At 38.1% G+C, this 22628-nt stretch overlaps 1 protein-coding gene across 4 annotated transcripts; it reads right to left on the reverse strand.

Moving 5' to 3' along the window:
* Positions 1 to 4135: 4135 nt before the first annotated feature.
* LOC110989977 (actin-binding protein IPP-like) lies at positions 4136 to 17149 on the reverse strand. 4 transcript variants are annotated; one of them, XM_087144274.1, is made up of 6 exons: positions 16940 to 17149; positions 13976 to 14582; positions 11693 to 11983; positions 9171 to 10190; positions 7999 to 8222; positions 4136 to 5083 (listed from the first exon to the last, which is right to left on the reverse strand). In XM_087144274.1, exons 2-6 carry the CDS (start codon positions 13983 to 13985, stop codon positions 4859 to 4861), a joined length of 1770 nt encoding a protein of 589 aa, XP_087000400.1. In that variant the 5' UTR covers positions 13986 to 14582; positions 16940 to 17149; the 3' UTR covers positions 4136 to 4858. The 4 variants fall into 4 exon arrangements, with proteins under 4 accessions (XP_087000400.1, XP_087000401.1, XP_087000402.1 ...); XM_087144275.1 differs by having other exon boundaries at positions 13976 to 14588; XM_087144276.1 differs by lacking the exon at positions 16940 to 17149 and having other exon boundaries at positions 13976 to 14097; positions 14376 to 15172.
* Between the last annotated feature and the right edge of the window lie 5479 nt (positions 17150 to 22628).

Here is a 22628-nt window from a genome sequence, read left to right on the forward strand (position 1 = left end):
TAAATTTTAACAACTTACTCCGCATTAAAAAATTGCAGCATTTTCCCACTGCTTTGTTAAGAACCAATCCCCGTCGTATGGTTAAAGTGTCTACTGCTATTTTTGTTTATCCCTGACATGTTCAATTTTATTGGAAAGATGAATTGAAGATGATGACTTCCTTGTTAGAGTTACGGAGAAAACTCTACAATTTTGCAACAACTGGCCATGTTTTTCTGTACTGACGTGTGGGCCTGCGCCGGGAGGTCTCTGACGAATGCGAGGTTGTAAGTTGTTACAAATAATTCACGAGCATTGCAAGGACAGAAGATCAAGCCTGCCCCAAGGTCCTGTGTAGTCGTTACTTGGAAGTTGGAAGCAATGATACAGCCCAGGTTATTGCAAGACAAGCAGAGTTGCAGATCCCCTATTGATCTACAGGATATGGGAATTGACGAGCCAGGATTCTACATTTACGGTAGCTCTCTCCGGCACAGTATGAAGACAAATGACCTGAACTGTCCACCCCCGTATATTCCAAGGTGTCATCTTTAGCAGACTGTTGTTGATCAGATTGCAAATTCAAAGGACACTAAGCTTAAGGACAGATCCTTGATTTGGTATCACAGATGATGACTTGATATCAGACAAATTCTCCTTATTTAGTGTTTACTCCATCGCTACAGCTCTCGCTGACGTGAAACTAATCTGATGGACTATAGCATTGTCAATGTATGCACGTGAAAGAAATATTTTGACAGCTGACTACTTACTGGCATCCATTCCTTGTGACGAGTCGGCATCTGGTCATCGTATGCATGGGTGTATCCAGGGCTGGGGGGGGGGGCAAAAATTCTTATCGGGGAATCTCTAGGGGGCTAAATTAACGGCTGGGGGGTCAATTGAAAGGTCTTACTTTCAAGCAAATCGGCGTTTTGCATAGCATTTCATCCTTTAGAGTTTTCGTTTTGTTCCTGGGAAGGGGCAAGCGCCCTGGCTCCCTCACAACGCCAAGACTTCCAACCAATCCATCGGAAAAATTGTGAGTCGGAATTTCTATCTCATGAGTCTGTCAGTGACTTTTCACATCATGAAGTCGACCGTTATATCCTCACTACGATCATTTTGACTTCATAAAGACCGCGTCCAAATAACATGATTAGGCCTACTTAGTACTACTGCAAATTACACGCGCGGAAGCGACTGTTCTGATTTCTTGTGAAACCGTGTTACAAACTTTGTAAACTAAATAAAACACCAAATGTTTTCGAACCTTTCGTCCAATCTGCCTCTTCCATTTTTGGTACGGGAAGAGTGGGAACACTAATTACTGCTGGAAATTTACAAAAGAATGGCGGCCATCTTAAAACATAAAAATAACAAAAATAAAACGCCCGACTCCTGTTTTTTTTTTCTAAGAACCCGGAACCTGAACACATTAAGTTTTCTTCAGTTCGTTAGCATAAACCAAAACAGGTGCGGTAAGATAAGTATACTTCTTTACACTTAATAAGACATAAACGGATAAATAAAAATAAGGTTTGAAAAATCGGAAAACTTGATAAATATAGATTAATAAATGAACCGTAGGATGAAAAACGCAGAATGCATAAACCATTACTTTTAAAGCATCTAAGGTATTGTCGTCAATTATAGCATCACTTTCAGATAGCGTCCCGTCCGTAAACCTCCCGTTTCGAAGATCTGTTAGCCGGAAAAATTCTGATCCCTAACAATACGTTGGTGATGGTTTCTCTCCGGACCCCGAGGGAAGGGGGTCAATCCCCACTCTGACAAAAAAAACACGAGATAGCAATTTTAGCACTACTAAAAAAGATGGCATCCTTGAGGGTTATTTGTCACTTACATCAGTAACGATGTAATGAACAACCTGTGTTGACCTGTACGCAACAAAATTGCTAGACCCGTCCTTGCTTTCTTCTCCGTGTCTAGCGATTCCCAAGTGCAGCTCTCCGTAAGGGCCACAACACCTCTACCTGTTTCAAAAAGAGCCCTTTTTGGAGAAATGAGAGAAAATGCGACTTTTTGGCTCCTACAAAACAAGTGGCGGCCCCAAAAATTTGGTCATGGATCAGCCCTTGGATATAGAGTGAGTCGACGGGCATTTCATTTAGCAGCAAGAATAGCACAAAATGGACCTGCTCTCTGATTGAATAGGGCTGCATTGGGGTGAGTGCCCTTAACATCTACCTTTCTGGGCCGAAAGGAGGAAACAGTAAACTTAAAGCTATCCTAAATTACATGCGTACTGACGTGTGTCATTTAACATGGTACGTGTCATCACACTTGTACATGTACAGTGGCTGAAATTATGTAATTATGTACATGTGTACATGTACAGGTACTTGGAACATAATTCGTACACGACTGATGAACCTCCGCCAGGAGAAGATTGGCAGTGTCCCTAAACAAACCTTTGACCACCTCTTTAAAACGAAGTCGTCAAAGAGAAATGTGGAATGTTTATCTGTTACTTTGTTGTTGTAATTCATTATTAGGAAGAGACGCTCTGTTTTCAGAAGTTGGTTATACGTGTACTGTATATTAGTAGTAACAGGTATGTGGTCGGTCACAGCCATTACATAATTGTTATCAGAACATATCACACTCTTCAAATGCATTGTGAATGCACAAAACATCTGGAAAGATGGGCTGAACTCTGAAGCATCCAACGACGAGACCGTTCACCCATATTCATTGGAATTGCGTGTTATTCGGACTATTACATGCTGTAGATCTAATCCCTCCAAACCCCTCCCTTCAAAGGTAATGTGTGTGGTTAACATCTTCGGAGCCACTTATATCGAGACCAAAATAATAAGACCTCACATTCAAGAGTTAAAATGCTGCTTGATGATTCTTATCACAGTTTATGGAAAGCTTTAGAACTGACTCTTTAATTTTCGTCCTAATATAGACATTTTGTGGAAATCTAATCCTCCTGAGAATCTTTAGGACAAAATAAGAAAACACTGAGGTTGCAGACTCTATTAGGAAGTGGAACTTCTTTAGGGATAAGGATTTTATTGATATGGGTTTCAAATTATGTGATTTCTCATTTTCTGAAATTCTTTGGCTTAGTAAACATATTCGTTCTAAATCAAAGCCATACTTCCCACAGTGGTATGAGAAAGGTATAATTTGTGTAAAGGAGTTTCTAAATGAACCTAAACCTTGTGTTCTTTTATTTGAAGAACTCATAATCGAATGACATTTCCTTTAAAGACGGAAGTATAACACCTTACTTAATTGTATTCCTCATGATTGTTTTTTGATAAGGAAATGAAGGGTGATGATATAGTGACTGGGTTAAAAAATAACCTTCTCATGTCCTGAGAATATCTCTGAGTATACTTACAATATGATTGATAAAGTCACCCCCGAAAAACAAACAAATTTTTTGAATAGTACTTTAAATATAAACTTTAAAGATGAACATTTTGAGCTGATTCATACACATAATTTTAAATATACAATTGAAACCAAATCAAGAACTTTTTATTTTAGGATGTTTTCATGGGGCTGTTGCCTTTAATAACTTTCTTTTTAAATTGGAAGAAAAGATTCTCCTAACTCTGCTTTTTGTGACAAATGTCCCAAAACTTCGATCCATTTTTGAGTGTGATCATGTTTCACTCATCTTGTCAGACCTCATGTCTTTTATCAATCAAAATCTCAAAGACCCTCTTCAGTTTAGGAAATTCGAATTCTTTTTTGGTGTTCCCCATAATAAATGTTTTTCTTTGTACCAAGTGTTATTATATACATGTAAATTCCAGATTCAATTTCCTTGCTTTTGGGGGTTAAGATTATTTTACAAAATCGGTATAACAGAGTAGAAGATTGCTATGAAAACTCAAATCCTTAGTCTTCATTATAAAAAAATGGAAATTTTAATTCTAATTCCGTAGACCCTATGCCATCATTTCACATGTACAGTGCCCATTTTTCTACATCTATCTCTTCATGGTCCCCTCTTCTACACTTTCTAATTATCTATGGTTTTTCCAATTTCTTTAATTTTGTATTATTCGTGCTTTTACTTTCTGATGTATGCTTGTTTTGTTTTTTTTATCAATAAAACAAAGAAAGGAAAAAAAGACACCACATTCAAAAACGCAAGCAGCAAAGACGCTTGTAATATCACCCAGATCAATTTTATTGAAAGTTATTTACATTGTATATAATTATGTAAACTCTATGTGCTGTGCACTTTGGAAACCTTCTAATATTGCAAATGAAAACATTTTAAATAGGCAAAGGCTATGTCAACAGTTGCAATCAAGCTATCTGAAGTCATCAGCCCATAAATTGTCCATCAAGATTCAAATCTGAAGCTTTTGAAAAGAAGTACAACAAAGATTTTTCTTACAGTCTTTTGTTATTGTTTTTGCCTTCATAGCCCTTATTTGTGACTAGTTTTGCAATGTCTTACAATTTGACTCACCGAGCTGTGATTGAAAGGACTGCATCTTCACGTGCAGTACATCTCAATAAACTTTCCTGATATTCAGATGGCATCATGGCAGAAGATGACAAAACAGTAATTCTTTTTTAGACACAAATGAAAACGGGAAGTGACCAAGTGAAACATTATCTTCTTTTCTCTTCACAATTTTCCCTAAGTACCTGCTCATCAACTCACAAATACATGCACAATCTATATTAAATATAAATTTAAATAATCGTAAATTAAACACAAAAATCAGCATCAAGTTGAGAAGGTAATAGTCAGACTGGAAAAAAGTGGTTGGTCTGAAAAAGCTTCAAATTCTGATTCTAACAGGCCACATCAGCTGACTGACTATTCTGGGTTGAGACAAAATTGAAGGCCAATTTCAGATTCATTTTTGAGTTGTCATATAATAGTGACAGCAGCCTCGCATCGGCTTGTGGGCATCCTTCCCATATCAATCCAAGAATTGGTCCGTGGATCATAACACTCTACTGTATCCAACGTCTTAGGGGCACGGGTGCTCTTGCCGGAAGAACGGCCTCCCATGACATACAACAATCCATTGGCAGTTGCCACAGACATGCCAGCCCGGGCTGTAGACATGTGTTTTACACTCTGCCACTTTTCCTACAAGAAGAGAGAAAATACTGGATTGTGTCCTATGTTTTAGGCTGATTACAGAAAGTACAATTTGATGCACGGAATACATCCTTGTAAGTTAAAGATGGCGTCAAAAGATGGCATCACAGACTCCAGTATCAAGCCACAGTTTCTTGTACCTTTGATGGCACTGTTCTTAATCAAGTCAAAATCACTAAATTCCTCGGTCTTTACATGGATGAAAACCTCTCTCGGAATAACCACACTGAAGTCACATGTTGTAAAATATCCCAAATGTTGGAATCATGAACCATGTGAAACATCTTTTACCGATTCTGTTCTGTTAACATTACATAACTCATTTATTCTTCATCATTTAAATGATGGCTTAATTTAATTGGGAGGGTTGTCAGCCATGCATGGCCTTAACAAACTCTTTGTTTTGCAGAAGAAAGCTATTCATATTGTTACCAATGCAGGTTACTTAGATCATACTACTCCTTTATTTGGTAGACTAAATATCTAGAAACTACATGATCTGTATCATCTCCGCCTGGGAGTATTTATGTTTAAATATATCCCACAAGTGTTGGATGATCTATGATGATTTACAGCCTCTCTTTATTTACAAGGGATATGTAGTTCATTAAAAGGTGATCTTTCTGTGAGACAAAACAGAACATCATTTTTCAGAAAGAGTTCATTTGAATGTGGTGTTACATATTGGAATGAGCTTGATGTTAAATTTAAAGAGTGTAATATTGTGGTTTCCTTTGCCAAAAACCTGAAGAAAACAAAGCTTACATTTTATTCTTAGCGTGAAATGTAATCATTCTATAAACTATCAGGTCTCACTGCTATTGTCCTGTCCATATGTCCGTTACTTGTTTTGATGAGTCTTGTGTTGTCCAAGGGAAAGGAATAAAAGCTTTGCTTCACCATTTTCCTTCATGTTGGCATCATTTATTTAGGTTAAGTTTAAACACAGTGCTATTATTATCAATAGTCTGACTTATCTGTGTATTACATGTAATTAAAATCTAAATGTAATCCTGTTATAAATAATGTCAACATGGAAATAAATGTTGTTGTAAATTGATTGATTGAAGTATTGCTCTTCTTAAATCTTTCTAAACTTATGGTTGTTTCTTATATTTCTAGACATACAATGCTTTGAGCTGATTACAAAGTACATACATGTACGTCCTTGTTAGGGGGTCTGACAGACTCAAGTATTTGTTGAAATCTTTCCATGATTATGGAATTTTCCTCTCTTTTTCAATACAAGAACCAACTGGGAGAGTATCCTCTGATAAAGCAGTGTGATTTCCACACAAGTGTTGAAATTAAAGATTTGGTTTCGGTGACAAATTTACTCATTATTACACAATTCTGGACTCTCCAAGTTGCACTCCCACTTTTTTATTTTGCATGTCCACTTTCCACAATCCTAGCTAAAACCTTGTACCGGTGTGTATGAAAAAATGCAATCAACACATAATGATTGGTACATTGAAGTTACAAAGCTAAACGTTATAAGTATAGTTACATCTGAGAGGGTACATGTAGATAATACACTTTCCATCAAAGCCCTACTTGAATCTTTGCAAACAGGGAGGAATGAGCAACACTATTTTCTTAATCAGTAGGTAAAAGTTTCCTTTTTTCCGAATTAGGCTGATTACCCATCTGAGCTTTGTTAAGTCTGCATTGGACACTTTGTCTTGTTATGCAAGATGTTGACTTCACAATGAATATGAGCCTGTAACTCAGCAATATCATCAGGAGGACTTGTAAAAAACAATGGTCTTCCAATGTCCCCACAGCCAATACTTGCAAGGAGTAAGATCAGGTGACCATCCACAGTAGACAATCACTCAGTCTTCAAAGAGTTCCCTCAGTAGATCTTAAGACAGCAAGACAGTCAGCTGGGGAACTGTCTTGTAACCATTACAGGTGTCTAAAGACACATCCTTAGCCCTGTCATTCCAAATGTAGCTCAAGTTGAGCCACAATGCTCACCATTATTGATCATGCACAGCTGAGCAACATCTGAAAGTAGGTTTGCACATGTGCTTGTGACTGGGATGAATTTGATCCAAATTGGCGAAAGAGAGTTTTTACCTTTTGTTTGAAAAGCAAAAGTGCTCACTGTATATATTTAATGTTTTCCCCATTTGTATTTTGTCATTTCTTTGTACTGTCTTGTCTGTTTCTACTGATGGTATGCCTGACACAAGCTTTGCTTTCAAGGTTTGCCACCTCTAGTGGCCTATTTATCTCATGCATTGTTAGTTCTCTGTATTTTGCCACGAGGAGGAAATAAATGTAATTAAATTGAAAAATGATGGTCATTCATCCCTGATTGCAGAGATGCAAGAGGGGCATAAATGGAAACCTTATAAACTCTCCTTTCAGATGCAATCAGAGTGATTTTGAGCTGACTTGCTGGAATTTTCATTTGAGCAAATGTCAGGAGAAAACTTGAAGAAATGTTTGATAGATTGGGCATTCTGTGCCTCAAAAAGGAATTACTACCTTCTACACTGATAAGCAGAACCACTTACAAATCTTCTACCCAAACAATAAGAACAAGTTCCCTGTATTCAGTGCAGACTGCAAATAGAATTTGTCAACCATTTCCTACAATGCTCTGCTAAAAATGGCCTCTTTTTGGTAACCTTTCGAAGGAGCACTGCACTGTAAATTGCCCACATTAACCTACTGTATAATTAGTAGTATACGGCCATCAATCATTCATTTAAAAAAAAAAAGCAACCAGGTTTGATTTGGATCGATAGTACTGTTTGGCTGTTTTTATTTTGACACTATTATATATGTGCTAACTTTTTAAAGACAAAGTCATTGTCTCTAGTACAATTAGATGCCTGTTAGTGCACATTCAAAGAGAGATATCTGCATGCCTAATAGCAAATACCTACCTCTAATATTGAGTATCTTTCTACAGAGCTCAGCACATTCCTTTCTCTGTTGACCCCTCCAACAACATACAAGTTGTCCCCTAACACCCCCATGCAGCAATGGGATCTCTTGTGTTTCATACTGGCAAGACTGTTCCATTCACTGGTAATGGGGTTGTAGCTCTCCAGTGACTTAAGTTCTCCACTTGTGGGATCTGTGCATCCCCCAGCCATATACATCAATCCTGTATTCAAACATGAATGTAAAATGAGGAGCAACAGACATGGCATATAAGAACAGTATAAGATGATTTTTCTGGGCTGTCGTTTCAGAAGAAATGGAGGAAATACCATTACTCTCTCTGAAAGTCAAGCATTAAAAAGGCTGAAAATTGAGCGCAGTTACTGTAGTTTAACAGGCCTTGCCAAGAGTTGTTGACGGGTGATTCCATCTCCCATTATGGGAGTGTTCTCCTTCTTTTCCCAGTCTTCCTTATTTTGTCCCAGTTGCTACCCCAAACCTTTATGCAACATTGCATGTATGTGCTTTTTCTGCCACTGATGTTTCCATACAATCAAAGTAAGATTTGGTCATTAAGTGGTTCCTCTGAGTAACTGGAATGTTAACAGAACTTGACCCGAACCGTCCCAAATCCTCTGATTTCAATATGGTTTTACATACAGCCTAGGGGTTTAGTTTAACGATGATGTTAAGACTGGTTTAGTTTTTCAATAATGTCTTAAAGCATTCAGTGTTATTCAGCATATCTTTGGAATTTAACAGGTATGTGTACATCACATCTTTTTTATCAAGTTGGTCAAAGTTAATTCTTCTTTAAAAAACAGTTTGCTACCTACACCTAAGTAAATAAAGTCCAGAAAACAATGCATCATGTATACATGTAGCAGTTAACAAGCTGTGAGTACTGGCAATATGCCATGAGATTTGGAAATTGTCCCTAGATGTCAAATTGAAAAAAAAAAGTCCACTGACAGACTTGTCATGATAGCTGTGATACTTCACATAAAATGTCCCAATACAAGTTAAAAATGGTGCATTGTGTTCTCAGCAAATCATTTTTGGAAAGCTGTGAAAAAAAGAGGTAACCAGTTTTCAATTATATGCTAATTGGCAAGCACCGAGGGGAAATTACATCTTCCAAGTCCAAAGTGAACATGGAACTTACACATACCATCAACTTCTATAATAGCAAAGTAACTCCGCCCCTCCGTCATGTTTCCAGCCAGGCACCATATCCCTCTTTCTTCATCGTATCTCTCTATGCTTTTCAATACATCACTTCCTTCAATTCCTCCAAGCACAAAGATGACACCATCAACTATACACACACCATGACCACAGCGTGGGCTGAGTAAAGGAGGCATGTTAGTCCAGTGCTTAGTGACAGGGTCTAGCATCTCCACGTTGTTATTAATCAGGGCATCACACTCTCCTCCAATTGCATAGAGTGAGCCATTACAGAAAGCAACATCATGACCATGTCGTGGTTGCTGTAGGCTTGGCATTGTTGTCCACTGTTGTGTAAAGGTATCTAACTTGACCACAGAGTCCAGTGTTTCCATGTCATCAAAGCGTTCGCCAGGGTTCCTTCGATAACCCCCTGTAAGCACCACATGTTTCCTGGCACTCTGCCGTGGTCTGCTCAAACTAGGGTTGGAGAATGCAACAGCAGGTCTGAGTGATGAAGACTGAGGTTTGTCAGGGTTAAAGCGTTCCAACAATTTCCCCATAGCAACCCGTAAACTCAAATCTGAACACTCTTTAATGTATCCAAAGAGCTGGTGCTGAGAAATGATTGGGAAACGTACTGGCTCTAAAACCCTTACAAGAGTCTTGCGTCTATCACTAGGGGCATGAAGAATCCATCGCATGGCAGCTTGAAATACCTCAAACTCATTGTCTATACGAAGTTCCTCGCTTTTAAGCAGAGACATAATGTCCTCCACATCCACATCAAGAAACTCTTCCATCTTTGACACTTGAGCAAAGTAAGCACAGGCATATGCCAAACAGGTTGTTGCCAGATCACCACAAGCATGGGATCGTGCGAAGTGTAGGATTCCAAGACAGTTGGATGGGTGAAGTTGGGTTTTTAAGAATGAGCAGCAGATGGCAATAACACCTTGCAGCTGCAGCATGTCAGCAGCTGAGAGTAGATCCTGTACAGTATCTGCCTCAACGTGCACACATCCTAGCAAAGCAAGCAAGTAAAACAACTACATATATTTTGTTAATAGCTATCACGAGTGCTTGTGGAATATGGAATAATGTAGTGCCTCTGTTTCCCATATACCACTCGGCCTTTGGCCTCTTGGTATACGGGACACAGACACACAACATTATTTTGTGTTCCATGGGCACGCGCATGATAACAAATTTATCTTTAACCCTAACTCCCTAGGGTGTGCGCAAAATCATATTAAAATTTGAGGATTCAGGGCTGTTAGGGTTAAGCAAATTTGATGCACAGTCACGATAGTATTGGGGCCTACATGTAGGTGTGGAGTTCATGAAAAGCAAGAATAAAATCAAATGAACCAAACGTGCGCATGTCACAAAACAGTAACAAGGATGCAGTGTGCGGCGCTGCTTTAAAGGACTAATTTACATCAAGAAATTCATTGCTTTTGAGATCCAATTTCTTGTTGATTGGTGGTGTCTTGAGATATTGATTTAGACTTTTATTGCCTCAGTAGGTTGTTCAGTGTGCCAGGCTTGAGATTCTCACAAGTTTCTGGTTTTTCATTTTCTGACATGTCTGAAAGATACATGTACATGTATGCTTTCAAGACTCCACTGCAGAATGGTAAGCCCACAGAGTGTTTTTATAAATTGATTTGGTTTTCTTGGTGTCAACTTCTGTGGATGAGTGAGCTGCAAAACGTTTCATTGGAACTTTATGGATGTACTCTACCTTGAAAACAGCAGGCATTTGAGTGGAACCAGGAAATGTAATGAGTGTCCATGCCACTGCATGCATTTATTGAGGATCTGCATGAGATGTAATTCACTACCTTTGAATTTTGCAGCAGTGCATTTAGCTTTTAGCGTAAAATGGCGCAGTAAGTGGAGTTAGCACACCGCATTATGTGGCTTGATATGGACCATATAATCAAGCTATATATCACACTGTTTGTTGCCATGGATCAACCAATCAGAATTTGGGATTCAAGTTTGCTTGAAGAAAAGTATTGTAACAAGTACATGTAAATCTAGTACTTTGGTACTGCATTTGTACGGTGCATTGTTTTAAGGGTGGTAATTGTCAAAATCTTTGCTCAGGGACAAAGATATTGACATTAAGCTAGATTGGTATTTCCAAAGGCAAGGTTTTTCGAGAACAATGCATGTGTGTGAGTTGGTGTTTGGATGGCCTGATATTGCTGACCTTGCACACGTGTACTGTTGTTCCTAAATGATCTCAGACCTGCTTCAGTTTTGGACACATGCAATTGGAATACTGTACATGCTCCTTATTGGGAGAAGCCACCAACATAGGACTGGGTAGCTCAGTTAGTAGAGCACTTGCATAATACTCCAGTGGTTACAGTTTTAAATCCTACCTCATTCAACTTCTTTGTTCATCTTTAAAATTACATTTAATATGTGAGAGCCTACATGTAGCTAGTTTCTCTATATGGTGTTTGATGAAGAATATGGATACAGTGAGTTTGTGTGTGACAGTCTTCTGACCTGTATATATGAAGTCTAGGAGGAGCTGAAAGATACAAGGTTCAATGCTAAGGATCTCTACAGTGTCTTGATGGGCCTCTCTCATCCCACCAGCAAACATGCTTTGAAAGTATGGACTGCAGGCAGACAACACAGCACGGTGGGCATAGAACGTAGACTTGCCAATATGCAGCTCTATGTCGCAGAATTGACTATTGGCTCGAAGGCAGGCTAAGCCATCCAGAAGATTTTGAGCATGGCTCTCATCACAATGTTTCTCGTCATCTTCACTGACAGAAGTGGCCATGGTCACTGGATTTTAATGGAAAAAAGTAAAAAAAAAATGTAAAAAAGAACTCTTTCAACATATGCAAATAACATGCCACAAATGTAATCCCGCTTTGACTACTGCCCTTTACTTTATCCAGTGCTGATATGCACTTTTATGCCCAACTTCGGCGGCAGTAAGTATAATGAAATATAAAAAAAATAAAATAAGAGAAAAGGCACCAACTGGAGTGAAAAATGAGAGATTGCAAGAAGAAATGAGGAGAGCAGGTTGGTAGACTGAGCAAAATCAAGGAAAATTTGACAAGAATTTAGTCATCATAACCAGTAAAACCTTGGTTAATAGTCCACTTATGGTGACAGTCTACTTCTCATGTTAGTAACAGTCCACTGTTCACAATTTTATTCAGTGGAGCTTTTTTGCAATTGATTCTGCTGACTGACAATAATTGAGCATGCCCATTTTTTCAACGTAGTTGGGCATGCCTCAAGTGTATGTAGGTAATGGGCAAAGTTGGGACATACATGTAACATGCCCATTTCCCTCCAACTCCCCACTTCTACTTCCAGGCGGAGCAGAGCTTTGGAAGTTCCTTAACTACATGTAGATGACCTCAATGACCTGACATTCCTCCAGAAGGGGATTATTTGGAAGTCTGACATTCCTTCAGAAGGGGATTATTTGGAAGTCTGACATTCCTTCAGATGGGGATTATTTTGAAGTACGTGTATAATCCCGTCAAAATCTCAGATGTACATGTACTTAGAAGCATGGAGCTATTAGACACAGGGAGTTTGAACAGAGTCCCTACAGACAATAATCCGATTAACTGCTCCTGTCAGCTCCATAGACAAAGTGCGGTTACTGGCCCCAGTGTTGACGACCCTAGACATTCTTTGTCCATAGTGATCACCACTGCCGGGTAGCTGCTAACCCACAGACTCATCGTATTTCGCTGCAGCATACTGGAGTAAATAAATGGTGGAAAAATGCACAAAGAAGATGCGCAGTTCTCCTCAGTAGTCAGCGAGTGATCCCCACAGATGCACTCGAAAATTCTGAATCGGAGGTGGTTATTTGGCGTAAGTCAGAAATTTTTCAAGTTGTGACATTTTGCGGATCTGGCGGTAGAGAATACCAAAAATATAAACTGGGATATTTATATCTTTAAGTCACAATCCTAGTTGTTCCTACGGTTAAAAGAAGGTAGAAACATGCCACAGGAATGCATTTGACAATATGACAAGATGTCATGCCTGGCTTGGTGGCCAATGACAGGAAGGACAATGAATCTTTCCATGTTTTTGTGTGTTTTTGATTTTCCTCTGGACCAGCTACATGTACATTCTTTTAATTTTCTTGTCGCATATTTTTGGAGAATTTGTGTTAGTTACTAATTCTGTTTATTGTTAAGAGAGATGTTTTGGGGATGTAAAGACGTAACTAGACTTTTGTTAACATTGGAATGTCAGAACAATCACTAAAATTATCGAAATTTAAGTGTCTGATGACGGTGGTTTCCATCTCATGGCAGCCATGTTGAACGTGCGGAAGTGTTAAAGACACGCATGCACGGTACCCACAATCCTTTGCAAATGCAACTCCGAGCATTCCTTATAGCCCGCACGCGGCGCGTAATTTGTTTTGTCCTTGCAGCATGTGCAGCGCTGGCGGTGGTCATCATTGACCCTTTTCATCTCTGTGCTAACTCCTTGTGTATAATAGCTCCATGCTAGAAGACAGCCTAGTCACATACATGTAAGCAATGATGCATCACTGAGATCAAGGATATAAGTCTTGTTCTGTACATACATGTACATGTATTTTGTTCTCAATCCCATGATGCCCAGTTGGCAATACTAAAGTAAGGGCATCTCACAGTAAACCTGATACCATTTCACACTTGTATCCAGCATCTTTGTACACTTCCTGAATATAAACCATAAACGATAAACCGAATCACATTTATTTCAGGACAGGAAGATATGTGTACCGGTACCAATACAATACATTACCACTCCTCATAGATATTCATAAGCCAATTATGGTGCATCATTGGCGGATTTCACCGCTCACTGATATGCGCCAGGCGACGTCATCCCATACTTTTTTCTGGTAGCACTAACTAAGGCACCAACTGGAGTGGAAAATGAGAGATTGCAAAAAGAAATGAGAGAAGGTTGGTAGACTGAGCAAAATCAAGGAAAATTTGAGAAGAATTTAGTCATCATAACCAGTAAAACCTTGGTTAATAGACCACTTATGGTGACAGTCCACTTCTATTGTTAGTAACAGTCCACTGTTCACAATTTTATCCAATGGAGCTTTTTTGCACTTAAACCATAAACGATAAACCGAATCATATTTATTTCAGGACAGGAAGATATGTGTACCGGTACCAGTACAATACATTACCACTCCTCATAGATATTCATGAGCCAATTATGGTGCATCATTGGCGGATTTCACCGTGCACTGATACGCGCCAGGTGACGTCATCCCAGTATTTTTTTCTGGTAGCACTAAATATTCCCTCTGGAATCCACCTTGTGGACATTTAGTGTGTGGCCAGCAGTCTTTACGGAACCAGTCTGTTGTAGGTGTTGCCATACACACGGAAATCTGCACCTCGGAAACAAATTGTATGTTGACCTTAAATTGTTATTTTGTTAATGTTTGTAGCAAAAGATACAAAGGTTGGTTTATTTCTGGAAAGAAGAAGGAATTACTGGTCCCTTGGTGTAGGTCAGCTAGACTACACCCCTCCCCTGTCCATCAGGAGGTACTCAAACTGATCTACATGTACACTGAGGGGGCAGTAGTAACTCCCACTGCTTTCCATCTAACCATGCTGTACTGTACATGTATACAGTGGAGCCTGATGTCATTCCTGTCCACTGAGGTAAATTGATTGTGCTTTTACAAATGTTTTACACATACATGTACATGTAATTCTGGGGCCATGCTTCTGGATGGATGCATTCCTGTATCTGAACACCAGAAAGGGACTACATGTATGATAGGACCATGTACCAACATGTAGGCTTTACATGTACATGTGGTTGGCATGGTTGGATTTACATGTAAATGTTGGTCCATAGTTTGGACATGTAATTCAGAACCATGCTTATTATTGGACCATCACAGTCTACATGGAATAATAATACTAACAAATACATGTACTCAAAAACTGTGATGGCTCAACTGTAACATGAAATTCTTTCGAAATTTTACACCACAATTTCCTTCTGCATGTTCAAAAATCGATATAGACCCATTAACTGGGGCTTTAGAACTTCTTTTTTGCAAATTCTGGATTTAAACTTCTTTATTTCAATTTAATTTAATCAAGTCCAAACTTCAAAAAGGAGTTCTCATGCATGCCTTGGTCAAAATTTCTAAAATCAATTATTAGCCTAGTTGTAGTATGGCAGACAAAACAGGAGGGTCCTACAGATTTGGTTTGGGTAAAATCAGATAGCGGCCTCCTACTCCATCTTACATACTTCAAATGGGCTAAAAGAATTACATGTATATAATCTCTTGCCTCTGCCAATTTTCCATAACAATTAAAGGAAAGATTTCACGTTAATACCACTACAAGGTCAGGAACATGAAAATCTTTGAGAACGAACATTCCAGTTGTGTTCAGAATTATAGAAAGGCGCAATCTGCCATTTACAGATTTATTTCAGTAAAACTGGAGAAAAATTTGGCACAAAGTAGGCCTACCCGTGAACACTTTGATGAATGCCAAGAACATCCAAAACAGAGAGTTGAACTTTCTTCCCCTGAATTGCATGAAAATTTCCTGATGAAAGTTTTAAAATTGAAGGTTTGGCGAAGCATGTATATAATTCTGGACACAACTGGATTGATCTATTCAAAGATTTTGCAGGAATTCCATAAACAGACGTGACACCTCTTATTTTTCCCTAAAGTCACCTATTAGCCATCTGAAATCAACAGTATGACCTAAAAGTAGAAATTAATGGGGGGGGAAATATTCACATGTTCATTGAAAAACACTTGAAATTTTCAGACCACAGGGTGTCAAGTGGCGTCCGTATAGGGATCCCTTTCCCATTTTGCAGTTCCAAACTTATTTTGGTTGGGGTATTAAAGTAAAATCTTTCCACCCTAGGCCCTAGGATAATTGCCCCTCCCCCCCACATTTTAACTTTTGGTAGGTCAATGCCTAAGAAATGGCCTCTCCCCACATGCCAACTATGAATATAGTTCACTGAAGTTGATTAAACCATGTAAACCAAAGCTAAAGCTGCTGATTTGCAACATTCTCGCGGTCGGCGTGATATCAGTATGGACTTTTAACGTAGGGCAAAGGGACAAATTTACCCTTCGTGCTATTCAATAATGTACAGAAGTTCCTGGATGTCCAACCACGAAAATCTATTCTCGCGGTTGGGATGAAATCACTGATTCTTGATTCTTCTCTCTGATTGGTCAATTGGTGACCATTCCATATGTCACACTCGAAACTCAAAAAGGCACAGACAGTGTTGCCGTCTACGGGGAAAATCTGAATCATTGACTAAACTCTTAACCTTTACATCAAATGTGCCTGAAATGTCACTATTTATTTATTTACTAGCTTTGAATATCTCCAACATTGTACGGTTTGTACCGAAAAGGTTTCAGTCATATTTATCATGTCGCAGCAAAAAAGGAGGAAAACATGCAAATCCCTGTACCAAGTGCAATAAATAGAACAATCTCCGACCGAGAGAATGGGTTTTAACATTATAATTAAAAATCAATACTGCCAGCTGCTTTCATTAATATGCCTATGTCAGTGTACGTCTGAAACCATCATGCACTTTTAGCTTGGAACGATGTGTAGCCTACGGTGGGTATACCGTATAGAACTACTCATTGCTACCTGTATATGTTTTTGCATGATGCAAAACATACATGTACATGTAATTTTTGGCTACCTGCTATGTGACCATCCAACTTACATGTACTCTGATGTAGGCCTGCAGTAAAATTCGGGATCACGGATACGGTTATGTCTCTCCCAAAATAAAGCTAATCTAATTCATGAACGTTCATGTACGTATGCCACTTTCTCATCCGAAATGTCATTTCGACAACGCTGACAACAGGCACATAGCACGCACCGCTAATGCAGCAGGGAATTGAACATGTTGAAAGCAGCAGCGCATTTCATTATGTGCGTACAACGAGCTGTCAGATCAGATCATCAAGCGCTCAGCGTGGAGAAACGACTGATGAGGGCGCAAGAACAGCAACCAAGAGGCGTTAGGGGATTGGGATGAAAGTGATCTGAGGGGAAATGAAATCGTGTAATGAAAATGACAATAGAAAACTGAAAAGCGGGAGGGGAGGGGGTCAGCTACCTCCAGAAGGGGGGGGGGGAACTGTCCACCGCAATAGCTGGGACATATCATGGAGGAATATATAGACCAAAAGTAAAATCGCCTTTCTCCCAGGATTTGACACCATAGGAGGAAGAAGGGGTGGGGGTATATATCCCCCATTTTTTGTGTGTGTCAGTGAGTTTGTTTCTGCATTCAATTGGGGACCCTGAGCAATAGAGGACAATAAGGTCCCCGATTGACAGAGGGTCCCCGATTGACAACTGTGTACAAAACATATGGGTGGTCTTCTAAAAAAGTTAGTACAAACAAAAGGGGAACAATAGGGGGTCCCCAGTTGCAGGCAAATACACACTTTTGTGTGTGTGTGTGTGGGGGGGGGTGGCTGCCCCCCGCATTATTTTTGTGATGAGCAAAAAATTCAAAGCGGATTGTGAAGAATTCTCAAGATTTTCCAAGACTAAAATGTTTGCAATATCACTAAACAGGGAAAGCAATTTCTAAAAGCCATAAATATAACATTTTGATGTGAGATTCTGCACGAATTTCATACACATTACAGATGAACATTTTTATCATGAACATCGCCCCGTATATAGTGTATATGGTGTCCCCCCCTCCGCTTTTCAAATTTCCATGGCCGGGCAAGTCATCCTCCACCTTAGTCCCCATCCCCCCCCCCAATTTCTACCACAAATTTACGGCACTGCCTTTCTCTCATTATTAAGAACTCAGTAAAACAAGAAAAAAAAAATCTGACTCCTTTGGAGGCTTCATAGGCCCCCTCGATCAGCCGGAGATGGCATCTTTGCTCAAATCGACTATCCAATTTTCTTTTTCTTTGGTAAGATCATCAACACCTGCCTTTTCACTAATAAATTCATAATTCTGTTTGCATGCGCACAAATGGCCTTGGCGGCAAGAAGTGTGGGCGGGCCACAGGGGCGCGACTTTGATGATCATTTTCTCTCAGGTTTTCTGGCTTTGTTCATTTTTTTCTTCAGAAAATCCCATTAAATCGTTTTTGCTTTTAGTTTCTAATCTAAGTGGGATTTTTAATGCTCTGTATAAAGACTTCATAATCGTGATTTTTCCTGTGCGCACGAGATTGCCGTTTCTTCTAGTATAGTACGCATGGCCCCCTAAGTTGTCTTGCAGGGAAAATATTTAAATGCCAACGAATATGAGACGAAAGATGTATTCAGGTGAGGACTATCAGGTCTGGTGATAGAGGGACTCTTGGGGATTTACTTATGACCAAATTTATAAACAAATACTGTTGCGTACATTCCAGGTTCGTGCAATGAACAATCTCATTTGATGACTTTGAAATTAATGGGTACTCCAACCATGGAGGAATAAAACACATCCTCCATGCTCTAACAAAGTTCTGGCTGTCATCATTTACATGCATAAAATACAAGTGTGACCGTGGGAAACGCTATTTGCATGATGGGTGTAAAGTGTGGGCAACAGTAGTTTCATTTAAAAACAGTACCGAATTAATATTGGTTTCCACATTGTGTATTGTATTAACCTACTAATGTTAGTTCTTGAGTACCATTTAATAATCCTGTCTAAATTACAATGTTTATGACCATGGACCAACTTAGTTTAGAACATGTACATTTTTGTTGAAGATACCAAAATCCTTAACGACTTTGCCTCCTGCCCCACATTCCTTTCTGGCCTGGGTGGCTGTACCATGGCTGTACTTAAAATAAACTCCCCTTATTCTTGCTGACCAAAATGTTCCCCTAGGGTATTAAATTCTCCCCTACAAGGACCCTGCTGTGTTTTGGCCACAGTTTGTGCAACACTTCTTCGTTCAGTTGAGAGTGACCAAGCTATACACATCTCACCTTTATTTGTACATGTATGCTCTGTTGTACTTTCTTACTTTAAATGCTTTGTTCAACCATGGTTCAACTAGTTGTTAGGCAACACCCCCAGTGTAGTAAGTAAAGTTTTTCTTCATTTTATTTTATCTTACAGTTTAATAACTAATTGTTTACTTCTTTGTATTTTCAATCCCTTATATTTTATATTGCATTAGCTTATATTGCATATTTTGTTATTTTCAGCAAAACCTTCCAACTTTGTATGCTATGTGGTAAACCTCGGTTCAGTCAACTCTATATTGTCAACTTCAGTATTGTGAACTTCTGTATAATCTACTTCAATACAATACAATAGCCTACTTCTGTACCTTTCTACACCTACACCAGTTGTTCTACATTCCATTTCACATAACTATACTTACCAGGAAGCCTACAAGGGACAATAAATTAATGCAAGTCTGTAGCAATAGTCAGCTATACACCTGGATCCTTGACTGAGTCAAAGACAAGGGCCCAACTTGGCAATAATTGTTACTAAATAGTGGTAATCTTTTCCTTTGCGCTAAGTTTTGTAACACATCGTTTAGTTTTGGGTGGCGGTAAAAAGAGCACTCTTTATTGAAATTGAATTAAATGTGAGTATGAAAGACAAGCATGAACGTTTATCAGCAATTTAAATATTTAGCCTTGACAGAAATTGGCAAATCAAACAAGATTTCAGAAATTTTCTGTTTGAAAGTCATTTGTTTCGTAACCTTTTGAATGGGTAATCTATCATCAAATTGAAATTTGGATCCAAACATTTATAAAAAATGTACTTCAAATAATTTTGTTTGTTGTGAGCAATCTATGATAGCTAGACTTTCTGTCATTGTCTACAGTGAAACCCTCATTTTAATTCAATGAAAATGCTGCAGATGTTAGTAACTGACTTCTGACATACTAGACACAAAGGGATCATGTTTCTGACATGGAACTTTTATTTTATTGCTTCACTAACTAATTAAAATGGACCGTCATTCGGGGTTTCTAATGACAGAAGGGTTACCAAGCTTCATTTCTGCATCTATAAGGGAACAGTGATGTCTGTGAAAGTCAGAAAAGGAAAGAAAACAGCTCTTTAATTTTTTATTCTCTCTGTAAAATTTGATAACGGTGGCTTAAACATTGTGAGAAAGAATTCAACCTATTTTTCCACAGACCAGCATTGTATGACATGTTTTGGCCACTATAAGCATCACCTTGTGCAATATTTAATACATACATATCACATTACAGACCAGAATTGGAAAGTTAAATAACAAAAACAATAACAAAATTAATTATTCTTGATAAGCCTTGGTAAAATTAGCTTAGCACTTACAGCGTTTGCCAGTAATGCTTTGCAAAGCTACAAAAAGTAAACAATTCACATGCAGTACATAAGTATAACAAACACACACTACCCAGTGCACCTGTACCATTTAGAAGATCCTAAATTGTACACTACTCAAACAAAGTTAAGGACCACTTTTTATTTTGTGTAAACTTTTTTCATATGAGATATTTTACTGCTGAAAATGTGCATTTGATGTTTTGGAATATTTGTTAAAGTTTTTATTCAAATAAGAACACTACCTAGACAAGACATGAAAAAACTAGACCCCACTCACTGCTTGAAAAAAAAATTACAAGTTATGAGAAAAGTGGTCCTTAACTTTTTTTGAGTAGTGTATTATACATGAATAGATACAATGAACACAATTCAAAATACCTAAACAAGTAAAGCGTATAATACAAGGCTGAAAAGCCAAAAGTAACATCAAGATGTGAAAAGAAAAACACATCATACAAGAAAATTACAGTAAATTAACCCATTTGCACCTCCAAACAAAGGAAATTGATAGTACTGTGAGGATAGTTAATGTATAAAAAAATGGAGAGAGATAAATAGAAGACTAATAATATATCTATAAACAATGACATTTGAGTGACGATGGCTGGTTTTCACAAGTCTAATTCATCCTTGTAAACCAACAAATATTCCATGAGGAATGAAAATGAAATTCTGTCAACAATTTGATGAACATTTATGATATTAAAATTACAGAAGTATTAACTCTTTCTTAGGCACCGAGTACCACAAAGCTGTCTTGGTGAAAACATTTATTATTGATATTAAAATTACAGAAGTATTAACTCTTTCCTAGGCACAGAGTACCACAAAGCTGTCTTGGTGAAAACATTTATTATTGATATTAAAATTACAGAAGTATTAACTCTTTCCTAGGCACCGAGTACCACAAAGCTGTCTTAGTGAAAACATTTATTATTGACATTAAAATTACAGAAGCATTAACTCTTTCCTAGGCACAGAGTACCACAAAGCTGTCTTAGTGAAAACATTTATTATTGATATTAAAATTACAGAAGTATTAACTCTTTCCTAGGCACAGAGTACCACAAAGCTGTCTTAGTGAAAACATTTATTATTGATATTAAAATTACAGAAGCATTAACTCTTTCTTAGGCACCGAGTACCACAAAGCTGTCTTGGTGAAAACATTTATTATTGATATTAAAATTACAGAAGCATTAACTCTTTCTTAGGCACCGAGTACCACAAAGCTGTCTTGGTGAAAACATTTATTATTGATATTAAAATTACAGAAGCATTAACTCTTTCTTAGGCACCAAGTACCACAAAGCTGTCTTGGTGAAAACATTTATTATTGATATTAAAATTACAGAAGCATTAACTCTTTCTTAGGCACCGAGTACCACAAAGCTGTCTTGGTGAAAACATTTATTATTGATATTAAAATTACAGAAGCATTAACTCTTTCTTAGGCACCGAGTACCACAAAGCTGTCTTGGTGAAAACATTTATTATTGATATTAAAATTACAGAAGCATTAACTCTTTCCTAGGCACCGAGTACCACAAAGCTGTCTTGGTGAAAACATTTATTATTGATATTAGAATTACAGAAGCATTAACTCTTTCTTAGGCACCGAGTACCACAATGCTGTCTTGGTGAAAACATTTATTATTGATATTAAAATTACAGAAGCATTAACTCTTTCCTAGGCACAGAGTACCACAAAGCTGTCTTAGTGAAAACATTTATTATTGCTATTAAAATTACAGAAGCATTAACTCTTTCTTAGGCACCGAGTACCACAAAGCTGTCTTGGTGAAAACATTTATTATTGATATTAAAATTACAGAAGCATTAACTCTTTCCTAGGCACAGAGTACCACAAAGCTGTCTTAGTGAAAACATTTATTATTGATATTAAAATTACAGAAGCATTAACTCTTTCTTAGGCACCGAGTACCACAATGCTGTCTTGGTGAAAACATTTATTATTGATATTAAAATTAATTCGGAATTTGTTCCATGTACTAAGCACATGAATTGTTTTTCACCCTGAAGGCGTCAAAGCTTCTTCATGCAGGGAATGATGAGTTTGCACTCTACATGT

The sequence above is a fragment of the Acanthaster planci genome, linkage group LG12 (genome assembly GCF_054643075.1).
Source record: "Acanthaster planci isolate LZ-2023a linkage group LG12, COTS_SCS, whole genome shotgun sequence".
In the NCBI taxonomy this organism is placed as follows: Eukaryota; Metazoa; Echinodermata; class Asteroidea; order Valvatida; family Acanthasteridae; genus Acanthaster; species Acanthaster planci.

Coding starts and splice junctions, on each gene's coding strand:
- LOC110989977 (XM_087144274.1), bottom strand. Junction 8,223..9,170: donor TGCTATTATAGAAGTTGATG/GTATGTGTAAGT, acceptor GTTTGAATACAG/GATTGATGTATATGGCTGGG. Junction 5,084..7,998: donor AAAGATACTCAATATTAGAG/GTAGGTATTTGC, acceptor CTCTTCTTGTAG/GAAAAGTGGCAGAGTGTAAA.